This window comes from Taudactylus pleione, unplaced genomic scaffold (genome assembly GCF_031769625.1).
Source record: "Taudactylus pleione unplaced genomic scaffold, aTauple2 ptg001279l, whole genome shotgun sequence".
NCBI classification, from domain to species: Eukaryota; Metazoa; Chordata; class Amphibia; order Anura; family Myobatrachidae; genus Taudactylus; species Taudactylus pleione.
Window position 1 is genome coordinate 681,966 of NW_028285679.1, and position 16,261 is coordinate 698,226.

The 16,261-nt window shown below is 45.7% G+C and overlaps 1 protein-coding gene across 5 annotated transcripts in view; it reads right to left on the reverse strand.

Annotated features, from left to right (window-relative positions):
- Positions 1 to 265: 265 nt before the first annotated feature.
- Positions 266 to 16,261, reverse strand: part of LOC148443404 (OX-2 membrane glycoprotein-like) — a 40,590-nt gene continuing 24,594 nt past the window's right edge. For 3 of the 5 annotated variants that reach the window (XM_088462862.1, XM_088462861.1, XM_088462863.1), the window contains exons 5-7: positions 15,268 to 15,585; positions 4,375 to 4,635; positions 267 to 2,097 (exon numbers count right to left, since the gene is read on the reverse strand). In XM_088462862.1, coding sequence (XP_088318988.1) covers positions 1,967 to 2,097; positions 4,375 to 4,635; positions 15,268 to 15,585 — 710 coding nt within the window. In that variant the 3' untranslated portion in view covers positions 267 to 1,966. Of the gene's footprint in view, positions 2,098 to 4,374; positions 4,636 to 15,267; positions 15,586 to 16,261 lie in introns of all 5 variants that reach the window. The other 2 variants (XM_088462865.1, XM_088462864.1) reach the window with 1 other exon arrangement.

Consider the following 16,261-nt stretch of genomic DNA (forward strand, 5'->3'; position numbering starts at 1 on the left):
TAAAGAGAATAAAATGCATAACAAATTAACAATATACAACAGGTCTAAAAATGTCACTGTTGTGCATCTACTGTAGCTATCAAATAAAAAACAAAATTCAAAACATAAATTATGTAATAAATAACATTTACCCAATATAAGCTATTTGCACCCTCGGGGTGATGTCACAATTGGGAACAGGCTCAGTCCAGGGTAAGCGTCTGAAATGGTCAGTGATCAGATAGCATTGGTTAATATACGTCTGACCAAAATATGAATTTTAATCAGTGTATATGGTGATATAAAATGATTCCATGTTTTTAATATATTTATTTTACTTAATAACATTCATTTTAATATTAATATTTTGTATATTTAACATACAAGAACACATAGCAGAACTAGAATATAATAACCCATAACAATCAGGCAGACAATACATTAGGTTTTCATCACTCAACGGAAGTTTAATTAGTGTTAGACGATGTTTGATTACTGGCGCTAAATCAATGCTACGGTCACCTAGTCATTATATAGTCTCTATTGTCTGTGCGCACATTCATATAAATACAAAGATACAGAACCATACAAATAATTTCTTCTTTTTAACTTAAGAGACTGACCACAGAGGGTTCTGCGCTGCTCCTGGTCTGTCGGGCTTTATTTTTAAAGCGGCAATCATTGAAAAGGCGAAACCAACCTTGTATTGCATAAACCCCTGGTGTCCCCTCTCAATTGTGACTCATTTGAGATATAAAAAGGCTAAACCCAGCTGTATTGTCAAAGAAAAGTTCAGTTTAATGTAGAGATGAGCAGTTCGGATTTTCCCGCCAAGTTCGGATCTTTTATGGACATATGCGCTGAGATGTCGGTGATAGAGGGCATTTTGCCCTGGGCAGTGATCCAAATTTGGCGGGAAAATCTGAGCCAAAACCGAACCGCTCATCTCTAATCTAATGAAAAGGGGAAGATCTAAAATGCTGGACAATTATAGTTTCCTAATCAATATGGGCTCAGCACAGAAAATGGCTGTGTCACTTTAATAATAGATTTAACGAATAAATAATCACATACAATAAAATAAAATGCATCAGTAGTATGATTTCTCTGTTTACCGTGTGCGCTAATGTACACACTTTTAGTTGAGGAAAATGTAGCTATTATATGATGCTAATATGTGTCCTAAAGGAAACTATTACTGAGGTAATTTTCCCTTATGATACTGTGGACAACAGGGGGGGCGATAACTGCGCTTACACAGCGTATATGTCCATGTGCTATGCCAGGCTCCTATTGTGTGACCTCTACGTGTCAAAATGACGGCGCCCAGCATGCAGGAGTTTTGGCACTAAGACTTTGTTATGTGACTGTTGCTGCGCACAATACCCGGGCGTTGGGTGAGCTTATACCTATTTGACCATTCGAATCTCACAAGCACCCGCCTGAAGGGGCAGACCCCAATATATTTTGTGATACTCTATGTACTTTATGCTGCCTACATTTATTAAATTAAGGATGCAGCTATATATTGTCCTGAGGGCCTCTTCTTGTTATACTGTGACGCACTGGATACTGCGGGTTTGTCATCCTCTGTGGAGATCCAGCGTTGAGCTCCAATTCTTATATGAGGGCGTCAGGGATTTTTTTTTTTTTTAGAAGCAATCCAGAATTTTTTTTTTTTCTTGAAAACTTTCACCGCAGTGTTCTGTCATTTTTGGGTTCAGCAACGTTCAAGGATTAATGAGCCCCAGGCAGCACTGTGTTACATTGGAGAACATGTGGAAGAGTCCAGCTTATGTATGGACTAAAGTGTTCGAGCAGCCGTTAGCTGTAACAAGTAGAATTTGCTAGTTTGCACTGCGCTAATACGCCATTTGCTGTACATTATATATGAACAATGCACCACGGAGTCCAACTGTAGCGGACTGGCCGGAAGTAGCCAACTAAATCCAAATAACGTCTTCTCCCACCCGATGCCGGAATAGGCCTAGCGAGTAAGTGATTCCGAGGCCTTCCTTTTCCTGGCACGGCAGCACACCAACGTCAGAGACACCACCAACACTAATAGGATGGCCACAATCATCGCTATAATAATGGGCTGGACACTGGTCTTAGGGTCTAAACAACAAACAGAAGAGAAAATAAAATTGTGTGAGTTCAGAAAGTGTAAAATACATGGAATAAAGTCACAGTAATTACAAAACTGGTTCCGGTAAAAAGTTATTTTCTTTTTATCAAAATAAAACACGAGGACATTGGGCCAAAGACGGACTCTTAGCGAACCGAAGCTGCTCAGACTCGTGTACACAAACCTGAACTGATGGCTACATAACCTGGTTTGTATGTTCATTTGTAATTAGCTAAGAACAATAACCACAAAAACAAGTGGGGGCAAATGGATGGGAACAGTCAGACATGCAGACAGTTGTACCAGGCGGGATGTACTAAGCATCACATTTTCAATGCGGTACATCCCGTCACTTATCGGCACATACTGCAGCCTAACAGGTCTAAACTCCGAAAAGTATTGCATTCTGGAGCTTGGTACATATGGGGAATGCAGCCAGAACAAGCATTTTCCCATTAGTACATCTCACCCACAGTCTTTAGCATTTTTATATCTTAAGGGGTGAGATGTATCAAGCCTTGGAGAAAAAAAAAACTGGAGAAGTTGCCCAGAGCAACCAACCAACCAGCTTTGAACGGTCATAGACTGTCCTAGATAAATGACAGCTACAGTAGAAGCTAATTGGTTGCTTTGGGCAATGTCTCTCCAAAATTTAAGACATATCCCCATTAGGTATTTTCCCCCATACTGGGGATAAAAGGATTTGCAAGTTATAGTAATTAGCTATTCTGTTACCTACCTGTAAAAAAACAACTATATATGAAAATTATTTCTAACCTATCTACTTAACTATATAAATTAATGATAGTTGTAAGAATAATAATATGCAAAATGTCTTTCATTTTAGTCAGTAAATTAGAGGCTAAGGGCTCTATTTACTACAATCCGCATTGCGAATTCAGGCAATATCACAGGGATTTACTACGAATCCCTTGCAGGGACAGAGCTTGCGAGAAAAAGCTCTGTCCCTGCGAATCCCCTCCACAGCCTTATCACGGTATTTTCGCAATAAATACCTGACAATTGCCCGCGCATGCGCCGACCGGCCGCCGCTGCTACCCCCCGCCGCTAAGCTCTGCCCCCTGCGATCGCAACACCCCCTCACTTAATTGCACTTACCTGTAGTGATCGGGGCTCCGGTGATGTCCTCCATGGAACCGGTCAGCTGACATCCCATCCTGCACTGGCATCCGGTCACCTGATGAACGGGCCCCAGTGCAGGATGGGAGACCAGCTGACCGGAGGGAGGACATCACCAGAGCCCTGGACTCAGGTAAATTATTTATTTATTTTTACTATATTTTTTTTTTTTTTTTTTTAGCAGAGATCAGTGTGTGGTCTGTTTAGACCACACAGCTGATCACTGGGGCCGGCTCCGGGCTCTGCATGTTATAGCAGAGCAGGAGTCCGGTAACCGGGGAAGACTCTGGATAACGCAACCTCCAGGTGGCGTTATTATCACAGGGCTTCCCCCGGTATTTTTTTTTCACTATTTATTTTTAGTAACTACCAGGCAGATGGCATTTCCCATTACAATGATGGAAAATGCGATCTGATTACTAAATATAAGTGATAATTAGGGGTTGGAGTAGAATTTTACTAATTCTACTCCAATTGCCCTTTAGTAACTTTAGGTGAAATTAAAATAATGTGAAAAGGGTGTGAAAACACCCTTTTTCACTTTATTTTAGTAACAATAATGATAATAAATAGAGCCCCATGTGAGAATTTGTTAGAAAGTGTCAGTACATTATTACTTATCAAAATAAAAGTAAAGTAAAATGGTATTTTGGTGATGCCGGACAAGCAGGGCCAGATTAGCAATAGGGCGGATGGGATTATAGCTCCAGGCCTCTAAATAAAAATAGGCCCATCGTCATGACAGCATGATACCAGCCGCCCAGCTGGCCCCACATGGTCAGCCATAAATCATAATTGTGTTACTATCCTCAGAAAATGAAGCAATAATTCTACTTTTATGAATATAGTGAGACATTAGGGCTGATAGTGTAGGGAATGTGCATGCCCACATTGTACTGACCACACCCACATGGCACTGGCCACACCCACATGACACTGGCCACAGTTTATTCAGTGCCGGCCAAATATGGCCCTTAATCCGGCCCTGTGTACAACAGTATAGTCCTCTCATAGGATCATTTGGCTGCAATGTTCTCTGTGTGTCTTTATGTCCTGTTGATATTATGTAGAAAAAAAAACAACTGTCATGTGTAAGATATATAAAATATAATGTATAAGTTACTTACTTGGTATCTCAGAAACGTTGTGTATGGTTTCCTTCCCTGAATGAAGGACTCTGCATTGTAATATGTCAGTCAGCTGACTCTCCGCTGCTTTTATCACTATCCAGCTGGTAACCGTCACTAGCCCGTCAGAGCTGCTGCCATTGGCGTAACCGCCTCCTACGCCGGACCATGAAATCTTAGGGAGAGGCCACGCCCTGGCCACACATGTGATGTTAAGGAAATCATTCCAGTGGTCCTTGTACAAGGCCACATTCAGAGGCTCTGGAAGAGAAACCGGAATTTCTGTATTCACTTCTAAACTTCCCATCGTCTGAGGATTGACCTGCGTGTGAATCAGTGACAATAACATACTTAATTGAAATAAAGACACGGAGACTTGTATTTGGCAGAATTTGTTAGCTATTTATTTAAAAACATATAATGAATTAGTTACTATATTAATTAAATTAATTTAAATATGGTGGCAAAGAAAGAACGGCTAACAACAGCCCAAGCCTAACACTATAAACACTCCAACCACAACACAATACGCTCAAGCCTTCTATCTTGACTACCCACCCGGTAAGGTGATGATGCTGCCCCCGGCAGGGTGGTCCAGCAGACTTTATGAGTCAACGAAGGTGAGCAAAACAATGAGTAAACAAATATTCACAGTGCTAATAGGTAACCTGCCGTTCTTTCCCGCCTAAAATAGCCAACGAAACAATCACCAAACCCAAATCAAAAAGAGCCCATAAAAATAAACTTTAGGGAGGGAGGGTGGGAAGACAGGAACAAAAGAGGCTGACTCCGCCTCCAACAATCTCTAATATCCCTGCTATAACCTACAACCCTAAAAACCCATTGGCCCTAATTATCACATGATTCCTCACACTGGTCTGCCCCCAGCCTAGGAAGTTTAACCCTCTCCACTCCTATACAGTCATTTCGTTTATCTAAACTTCCCATCGTCTGAGGATTGACCTGCGTGTGAATCAGTGACAATAACATACTTAATTGAAATAAAGACACGGAGACTTGTATTTGGCAGAATTTGTTAGCTATTTATTTAAAAACATATAATGAATTAGTTACTATATTAATTAAATTAATTTAAATATGGTGGCAAAGAAAGAACGGCTAACAACAGCCCAAGCCTAACACTATAAACACTCCAACCACAACACAATACGCTCAAGCCTTCTATCTTGACTACCCACCCGGTAAGGTGATGATGCTGCCCCCGGCAGGGTGGTCCAGCAGACTTTATGAGTCAACGAAGGTGAGCAAAACAATGAGTAAACAAATATTCACAGTGCTAATAGGTAACCTGCCGTTCTTTCCCGCCAAAAGCAAGGTTCTGCCAAAAGAAACCTTGCACCGCCACCATAGAACTAACGCACAGAAACCACAACCTCAAACAGATCCTCAAGAAAAATAAACATACCTTCCTCCGCTAAATGAACCCCGTCAGACCGAAAAAGGTAAGTATACCGAAATTTTATCCTAGGATGTCTGACCACTGCCCCACCATTTTCCAACACAAATTTTGAAACCGTAAAGTTCACTTTCTTCCGGGCTTCATCAATGGCTCTGCCGTCAACCACACCACGCCAACACAATCTAGGGACCATGAAAGACCAAACTATTGTGCAAGCTGGCCATGCCATTATAATCTGACCCAAATCCTCCACCACCGCATGCCTTAAATCCAGAGATGTCCTCTTGCCCAAATCATTCCCGCCTAGATGAATAACCACGACTCTCGGTAAGCCATACCGCTGAACCTGCTGCAAGAGTTTAGGCTTAAGGCTCTCCCACAACATACCTCTGACCCCTATCCATCTAACTCCACTAGCCCCCGGAAACAACGGCGCGTCCTGCGCCTGCATGAACCTAGCCGCCCAAAAAACAAATAAATGGCCAATTATCCATACAGTACAATCATCAAAAGCCATTCCTATAATGAGGGAAAAACAAAGAAAACATTAAAGTTATTGTAAAATTTTAGCATATTTAATCATGTATATCTAACGGGGAACATATTACTGAGGATCTGCCAAAAAGAAAAAATTTTGATTTGAATCTTTAAAGATCAACAAGCTTCTGTGCCAATTTGAAGCAACATGAAGACACAAGAGGATAAGTTAAAATAAAAAAGAAGGGGGGGGGGGAGAGCGGGGGGGGGGGGGGTTTGGGAGAGATATCGGATAACACAAGTGAACTCGACCAGAGAGAAAACGTAAAACCTGCTGAGGGACATATAATTGTAATTATAAACCAAATAGCCGAATTAAATCCGTCAGATCAGGTAAAAAAAATCGTCAAAACTCTCCAGACTCCCACTGAAATCAATGGCGAGTAGCTAGTCCCCGAGTAGGAAAGACAGGGAAAAACAAACAAGACCAGGACCAATGACATTTCGTAAAACATAACAAACCATATGTAACGTGCATGCACAACATTAACCTCAATGATTCGGTCGAATGTAACGCTTATAACTGGCTGATTTCCATCGGCCCAGAGCTTGAATCTGTGACTCTGGAAATCCCGCAGCAGCGGCGAAGTGGCAGCACCAATTCGAAACGAATGCGTGCCGAACTCCCCTGGTGAGAGGCCCACGCTGCAAAGACATCGCCGCAGCATCCAACTAAACTGAAATTTTGTCAGCGGAAGCCCATCGCCATGCATCAGCCATGAGCCCTCCGCTGAGGGTCTGACAGATGCATAACGAGTGGCCAAGCCGACCGGACAAATTCGACAATCCGCCGAGGGGACCAATGTTATCCAGCGACCCCTGCCTAACTGATCGGTCTTAGAACGACGCAATCTGCACAGCAAGGACCTCTCACCCACCTTCACATCCGAACGCAGCATAGTTGAATCCCTCCACTTGGAGGGAGCAACCAATTCCGACACCCGGAAAGCACCATGAAAAGCCATGGAAAAAGCTAACTTAAACAAAAGCGTTTCGAAACCGGAGGCCGCCACGTCCGCAACCGCTCCTAGAATGGACGGTAACAGATAAATGTCTATAGGCCGTCTTTTATCGGGGTTAACCGGCTCAGCGCGCGCCCAACCTTTCAAGGCCTTTGTGATGACAAAACTCCTTGTAAGGTCAGGGATTCCCTTCAATTTGGAGAAAAACGAAATACCTGCCAGGTACCGTGAAACTACCGCTCTCGATTTGCCAGATACATACAGCTGCCAAATAAAAGCAAGCATCAATTGATGCTGACCCTTACCTCCAAGGCCTTGGCTACGGGAAAAAACTTCCCATTCTTCCCAAGACCGACGGTAAGCCTTGAGGGTACTTGGTGCAATGGACAGCTCCGCTAACCCCTCCAGTCCGGCTTGATAACCTGCCAAACATAAGAGGGGCACAGCACACCATCAGTCTCTGCATCAGGAGCCAATGTACGGAACCGACCCCATTGACATCTGGACAGCGCATCGGCAATCCCGTTGTCAACTCCGGGTACGTGTTGAGCTCGAAACAGCACATTATGGCGCAAACAGGCAAGCACCAGCTGCGCTAGCACACGCAAAACCAGCAACGACTTTGCTCGCTGCCCGTTTACCGCATGCACCACGCCCAGATTGTCACATCTGAACAGAATGCTGCGATTGCAGATGCGCTCGCCCCAGACCTCCAAGGCGACCATTATTGGGAACAGTTCTAAGAGCAGCATATCTCTTGTCAAACCTGCACGAATCCACTCCTCTGGCCAAGTTGCGACGCACCAGGATCCCCTCAGGTAGCAACCGAACCCCGAAGATCCTGCTGCATCGGTGAAAAGCTGCAAATCGACATTGCCCACCAGAGGGGATAACCATATCCTGATCCCATTAAAATCTGCCAAAAAGGAAACCCAAACTTCCAGGTCTCTCTTTATTTCTGACGATAAACGGATCAAATGGTGAGGTTTGGAAACCCCCGCTGTGGCCCTCTCTAGCTTTCTGCAAAATACCCTCCCCATCGGTATAACTCTACAGGCAAAGTTCATACAACCCAACAGTGATTGGGCCTGCCTGAGCGAAATTTTGCGCGCAACCAAACACTCTGAAATGGAATCTCGCAATTTGTCAATTTTATCGCGCGGCAGCCGACAGGATCCAGCCAAGGTATCAATCTCGATACCTAAAAATGACAAACACGAGAGGGGTCCCTCTGTCTTTTCGTCTGCCACAGGTACTCCAAAATGAAAAAACAGCGCTCTCATGGAACCAAGTAACTCGTTACAACGCTCTGACCCAGCGGGCCCCACGCAGAGGAAGTCATCGAGATAGTGCGCTATCCCATGACCCCCACAAGAAAACTCTACGCACCAATGAAGGAAAGTGCTAAATTTTTCAAAGTATGCGCAGGAAATCGAACACCCCATAGGCAAGCACTTGTCTATGAAGTATTCCCCCCCAATGCGAAAACCCATGAACCTAAACGATTCGGGGTGCAAAGGAAGCAAACGAAAAGCTGACTCCACATCCATCTTAGCCATGAGGGCCCCGCGTCCATATGCCCTAACGATACTGAGAGCATCATCAAAAGACTGATACCTCACTGAACAGAATTCAGGAGGTATAGCGTCATTAACGGAGGACCCCAATGGATAAGACAGATGCTGGATCAGCCGAAATTTTCCTGGAGTTTTCTTAGGCACCACCCCCACTGGGGAAAGAATCAGATTCCCCATTGGAGGATGCGCAAATGGACCCACCATACGTCCTAACTGAACCTCTTTCTCGACTTTTAACTGAAGAACGTCAGGAAAAAGTCGAGCTGATTGTAAATTTCTCGGGGAACCGACTCGAACTTCCCCTATAACTGGTAAACGAAAACCCAACTTGAACCCGAAAAACAAAAACTTAGCGTCCTGCCTATTAGGGTACCACCCTAGCCACCTGGACATAGCATCCAAACGGATAGGGGTTGGTGCCCTATTTAGCGCCTGCGCTACCTCCCGCTTTGGGAATAGCTCCTCCTCCCGACTTGGATCCCTGTTGGGCTGACAACCTGAAACAATTAGAGGCGGGGTGCGATCCGTTGCAACGCAAGCAAAGGTGTCGAAAACGGCACCGTTGGCCCTGGGAACAGGAGGCATTATTAAAGGCAAAACATTTACCTTTAAAAGGTGTCTGCGCAGAAAGCCGACCGGGGCCCGTCTGTCGACGCCCCGGGGAGGGATCAGAACTCGGGCGCCACGCCCCAGACCCCCCCTTATGAGTATCCCCGCCTACCCGAGAATCCTCCACTCCACCTTTTGGTGGTTGCGTGACGTCAAGCCACACTTCCACGTCCTTGCACCCAAAATCTAAGCGCTTGGATCCGTCCTGCTTGCGCCTAAATTCCTCATCATATGTTCTCCAGGCGCTGCCCCTGGATTTACGCTGCATCCCATGAATCAGGTGGATATACCTTATTACGTTCAGGTGCTCCCCTGGGCGATCTTTCAAGTAGCATGCTGCGAATACGCAAAACCCAGCAAGCCAGTTATCATAGGAACGAAAAGCTTCCAACCCCACCCCGCCTTTAAGCTTAGCTGCCTTGAAATCTTTTTTGGCTTGCTCAGTTAAAATGAACATGTCCACATAATCGCCCTTCCTGATTTTTTTCTTGCAACAATCGCGCAGACCCCGCAATACTGCTGTATTGTCGCAATGCACCACACCTGGTTGATGCTGACGCTTCTTGGACTTCCGCGCGCTACTACTCTGACGCTGCTGCTTAGCCCGCTTATCCCGCCTATCCGCCTCCTTGCGCGCATATTTAGCAGCCCTCTTCCGCGCCTTTTTCGCGCTGCTGACAGAAGAAGCCAGAGAAGAAGAGGTCGACGACAAGTCAGAGACAGAGGAAGAAGAGGAGGCAGAGTCAGCAACATCATCATCTTCTGAGATCTCACCTGACGATCCGGACTGCTCCCTCCCGGACACGACCGATGATGAAGCCTCCTCGACGCTGAAATCCTGTTCCATAGCTTCGCCCTCAGCAGTATCTGAAACAGACGATGAAGCCGCCCCCTGGGCCGAAACCCTGGGCACGGTCGACACAGCAGGAGAAGACACAGCCGCACCAGCCCCAGACGCCTCTGGTCTTGCCAACTGAGCCGCAGCGGAGCCCATAGCCTTGCAAGCCTGCATGAACTGATCTACCGCTGGCCCTAGAGTAGCAGAAATTGAACGCTGCCTCTGATCCACCCTTTCACTATCTGCTTGGCTAGGAGCCAATGCCGCAACCATGGGAGCAAAAGCAGATGTCATTGATGACATCATGGCCGCAAAAGCTGCAGGGTCAAAGGACTGACTTGCACCCCCACTAGGGACCTGAGTATCCACATAGCCAGAAGCTGCTGCCCCAGACATGGCCCTGTCTGCTGATTGCTGACTAGCCTGCCAATCATCCTCCATCAGCTCTCCCTGTCCTAAAATGGCTGCCTCCCTGACTGACAAAGCCCCTAATGTGCTGCCAGGGCTGTCCATCTCCCCCACCTCGACATTCCCCACTTCATTAACTGTGGGGGAGTCCCCCCTGCCCCTCCGGGCACTAACAGGGCTATTAGCAGCCCTCCTTGCGGTGCGCGTGTGCGCCTGTGACCTTTGAACCCGCGGGGGGCGAGCGCTCACCGCCCTAATCGCGGCAGCTCTGCCCTCCCGCGGGCTCACTAACTGCCTCTCGCGGCTGCTCAGAGCAGCCGCGCCTTCCCCCCGCCGGCGGCTGTGTCCAGCCGCCCTGACAGCACCTGCTTGACGGCCGCGGGTAAGCGCGGCCGCGCCCGGCCGCCCATGACGCCGCGGGGCTGCGCGACTCGCGCTAGCCCCTTCAGCTCCCTCTTGAGAGGCAGGAGCCTCCCCAGAACTCCCTGGGCCTTCTTCCTGTGCCCGGTAACGGGCGGGGATCCGCGATGAGCGGTGCGGGCGGGGCATGCTACCAATTTGGGGGGGGGTCACAGTCCTTATAAGGGTTAGGAGGATTGTTAGAAAATGCAGAGCGCAAAGGTGGGGGAGGGCAGAGAGAGAGAGGGATAGATGAAGAAGGTGAAGAACAAAGATAAGAAGAGGAAAGAAAAACAGAAGGATGGCTATGAAGAAAATATAACAGAGCTCAGGTAAGAGCACTTACCCACTCCAAGACAGGAACAAAAGAGGCTGACTCCGCCTCCAACAATCTCTAATATCCCTGCTATAACCTACAACCCTAAAAACCCATTGGCCCTAATTATCACATGATTCCTCACACTGGTCTGCCCCCAGCCTAGGAAGTTTAACCCTCTCCACTCCTATACAGTCATTTCGTTTATCATATGGTCACACTGAGATCTGCTAGTGAGTGGAGATTGAAGAGAGATAAAAAAAAAAAAAAAAAAGTACCAACCAATCAGCATCTGTCATTTTTCATTGTAACGTGGCAGTTAGAAAGTGAAGAGAGAGAAACTACCAACCAATCAGCTTCTCTCTCTCCAAAATATGATCTCCCCTTAGTGTTATCTTTTAAGAACATCTGAATAGCTCAATATTTAATATCTCACCTGCTTATTATATTAGTGTAGTGGGACAATTTCAATACATGTACTATATATTGAAACTAGACACATTTTGGGTATTTGCACGCACGTCCATTTTGCGGAGGGGTACTTGCACTGTGCAGGCTCCATAGTGGGTCACACGTACATATTTTTATTATATATTTATTTACAGTTACTTATATAGCGCCAGCATACTTCCATTTGCACTTTACAATTGGGGACAACCATACTTGCCAACATTCTGGTTGACCCCACCGGGAGGGAGCAACCAGGTCAGTAAAGCGGGGGGCATGGTGCGGCATAAGGGGGGGCATGGCATGGACATGACGCGGCATTGGGTGTGGATTGGGGACCGTGGCTCCGCCCTGCTACACAATGCTGAGATTACCGCCACTGTGAATCGTGTCACCCCCCCCCCAATGCTGCAGGTATGTCTGTGTCTGTGTAGGGGTGCAGGGGGGGAACTGGGGGTATGCAGGCAGGTGGCAGCTGGGAGACTTGCCCACTTTTCCCGAATGCCGGGAGCACCACCGTATTTTTGGGAGCCTCCTGGCCATTCCGGGAGCGTAGGGTACTATGAGAATAACCAGTAATGAAATATGACTGGGTAATAACAGACAAAGAGGTAAGAGGGCCTTGCTCGCAAGCTTACAATCCATCCTTCATATGCAAGGCTAAATGCCAGAGCCGGGCTTGGCTGGGGGGTGGGGTGCTATGTGCCCCCTAGGCCGGTACAATTTTAGTGATCCAGGGCAACTTGGCTGCTGGAGAAAGACAGAGTATGCTCCTGCTCCCCGGCCGCTCCGTGCTATAGCATGTGTAACCCCCTGGTGCCAGCCACAAGAGATGTGATTCTAGCGAGCAGTGAGGGCTAACAGAAAATGGCCACCCCCATAGAAGGCTACAAAAAGATGGTCTCCATCAACCAAAGAGGAACCAGGTTTCCTTTCCCAGGAACCCAAGGGGCTGGAGAGTGGAAGAATGTGGCAGGGCTTATTGGGGGGGGGGGGGGGCGGAGGTGTCTGACAGGACTGAGTACACCATAGTACTGTGCAGCCCTAGGTACACCATAGCACTGTGTAGCATATTTGCCTACTCTACCGCAATGGCTGGGAGGCTCCCAAAAATTGGGTGACACTCTCGGGTGCCCACAAGATTGGGCCACCACCTGCCTACTTACCCTGAGAAGTGGGCGGTCTAGGCAGCAGATGATGCAATTTGCGCTGAATCGTGTCTTCGTAGCCACGCCCACTAATGTGCTTGTTTGGAGGCTGAGCACTTACAGATGCTCAAACTGGTAATGAGGAAATGAAGACCTGCAACCACATCTGATTGGCTAAATGCATCTATATCCCTCCCCTTTATGGCAATATTTTTGTGATATTCCGCAATCGCAAACTAGCCACACATGTTCTAGTCAGTTTTTCAAAGGTAAAGCGACTGATATGTTTATTTACGTGTACTTAATTAACCTTAAGTTTTGTACTTGCTTCTTGTTGACATTTCGCTTTACGTGCTCCACGCGACTTTATGAAATATTACTTTGTGTATTGTGTAATTTGTATAAATTGTATATAGACTTTCAGCATATTTTACGATCACTGTGAAGCCACACCTCCAGACGTAACGCTGGCGCATTTGCTCTTGTTGCCTGCTGAACTAGAGGAGGCGCATGCGCTTGGCTCGCCGGGTTGGAACCTTCATACATTTTCTACATTTAGTATCGTCTCGTTGTTGTTTGTTGGAACGCTTATTGTAGTGTATTAAGGCGCACATCCACTAGCAGACTATAAAACGACTGCACGATACGACATTGTAATCGTGCAGTCGTTTCTTTCCCAGTATGTCGTTCAGTGTAGGCACCCTCCCTCATCCCCCAACATGGCCAGTCTGTCGTTATCGGCAGATTGAGCAGCATGTTCGGGCAATGATAAATGTCAAAAACGACCAGCGGGAGCGCGCATCGCTGGTCGTTTGACATTTTCATGGCCGATTTTCGAACAATTGACTGATAACGTTATCGTTAAACTGCTCATTTTAATTGGGTAGTGGATGTGCGCCCTTAGACCCAATATCAGTCTATCTCTACATGAGCCCCACTGCGGTTACATACTGTATATGGTAACCTGTACCTGGCGGGGTTTACCTCTGAATTTCTATTATTATGTAGGATTCAAGTATTTTTGATTTAGCTGCAGTGTGCTGGGGGGCAAATTCCTTTTTTCTGTGTTCAGTGTAAACCCCGCCCTTTACAAGCACCTGTAGTATATCATTAAGCTGATTGAGCAACTACCATATTTTTTGCTTGCAGTTTGGAGGCATGAAGGGAGTCAGCATTAGGAGGAGGTGGTGATCCTTATAGTGCCATGTGGAGGTTTTTTGGGGTACCTCCAAGGTAAGTTAGCTCTCAGCTCATACATGTACTGTTATCATGCCGTACAACAATTTATAATTATATGACCCAGAGTGGGTGCTACTATTATGTAGCTATAATTATTTTGGGGTGAGCATTTGGGAGTGGGGCCCCCGAAGACGTTCTGGCTGGACCTTTCTCATGGCATCACCACTTAATTCACATAGAATATTTTTTCACTTTTCTAATCGTTTGTATATTATTTATGTAATTTTAATTCTTTTACATTTCATTAACACTTATTGATTTATCTTTACACATCTATCCTTTACACCTCACTATCACCTTTTTTCCCCTTTTCGTGTGATGCCCTGGGGATGGTCCTTGGCTGGAATTTTTTGGGGTGCCTTGCTCCTCGGATGTGACCCCTTAATGCTAGGGACGCTGGTATAGAGGAGCCTTGACGATGGCCCAGCGCTTATTCATATATTTGCAAATGTATGTAACCAATACCTCTGAATTTCTATTATTATGTAGGATTCAAGTATTTTTGATTTATCTGCAGTATGCTGGGGGGCAAATTCCTTTTTTCTGTAGCTCAGTGTAAACCTCGGCCTTTACAAGCACCTTTAGTATATCATTAAGCTGATTGAGCAACTACCATATTTTTCGCTTGCAGTAACAGTTGCATGGTCAGACACAGAGTTTGTTCATCAAGTATTCTGAGCCTGACACAGTGCAGAGAATTTCCCGAGACAGAATCCACCCTAAAGATAGACTGTTTCACCCTTTCTAGCACTCATCAATGTAGAGTAAAAGGTATTCAGTGGCATATGACAGCTCTGGTATTGGGATAAATATTTGCAGATAGAACTAAGGAGCCTCCAAAATTATCTATTTACTTTCTCATTGGGCTTTGGAAAGTTCACAGAAAGCTTTGATTTATTATGTAAGCTCTTGGGAAAATATCCATTGACAATTTCTATTTCTTGCAAGACCAAGTAAAAAGCGAATATAAAGAAAACATCTTATTTTACTCACCGTAGACATGCAAAGTGGTTTTCCCTGTAGAAGAACCAGAAGGAAATGAGTTGAAGATACATTGATAGTCCCCTTCATCGCTTACTTTGACGGCCCTTATGGTGATTGTAGTCACATTCAGACCCTCTGTAGACATGATTAATACATTTTCATATTCGGGAAATATAAATATTTGTTTTCCAAGGTAGTGTGTTGCTATGTTCTTCCCACCCTTCTGCCAGGACACCTGGTTGACGTCATATTTTGCGTGAAGAAGGCACTTCAATGTTACGGCTTCGCCGAGTCGGACATTGCGGTGTTTTTCAATTAGCACATCACCTATAAAAGTAAAAAAACATTAATGACTTGAAGATATGTTGTGATGTTGATTTATTTTTCTTACTCAGCTATCAACTAAAAAATACTGTACATATGTTTTTTTTTCAGATGTTGCCCAAAATTGATTGTATCCCAACCATGGGCATATTATATACTGTCTAAGATCTCGTCACTAATAAATGTTTCTCTTTCTATAACAATACGTCATTCTGCAGATAACCATTACTGGCCTTGCTGTGACTGTCCAGCACTTATTGCAGGGTCCCTGCGTTTGCGTCCCACCCCCACAGCATTATTGGATTAACTCTGTGCCACAGAGCACAGAGCTGGAACACTCAATAACCAAACTCATTATCAAAAGGAAACAGTCAACTTTGGTGACATTTCTTTGGCTGTACTCTACACACATGAGATGGAAACAATCAGTCTGGGCACAAGACTGAAGACAGCTGTCAGAACTGGGTAGTTCTGTGTTCCCGGACTGGAGGTTTGGGTAGGAGCTGGATTGGGAGTTATGTGCAGAAAGCTGGGAGGCTTTATTAGATTCTTACGTATAGAGAGGAATTGAGGAGAGTGTATAGAACTACACAGGCAAATCGAGGTACCAGTGAAGAACTAGAGTTGAGTAGGCAGGCTGGAACTACTGGAGAACCAGGCTGGGACTGGTATTGTTGGA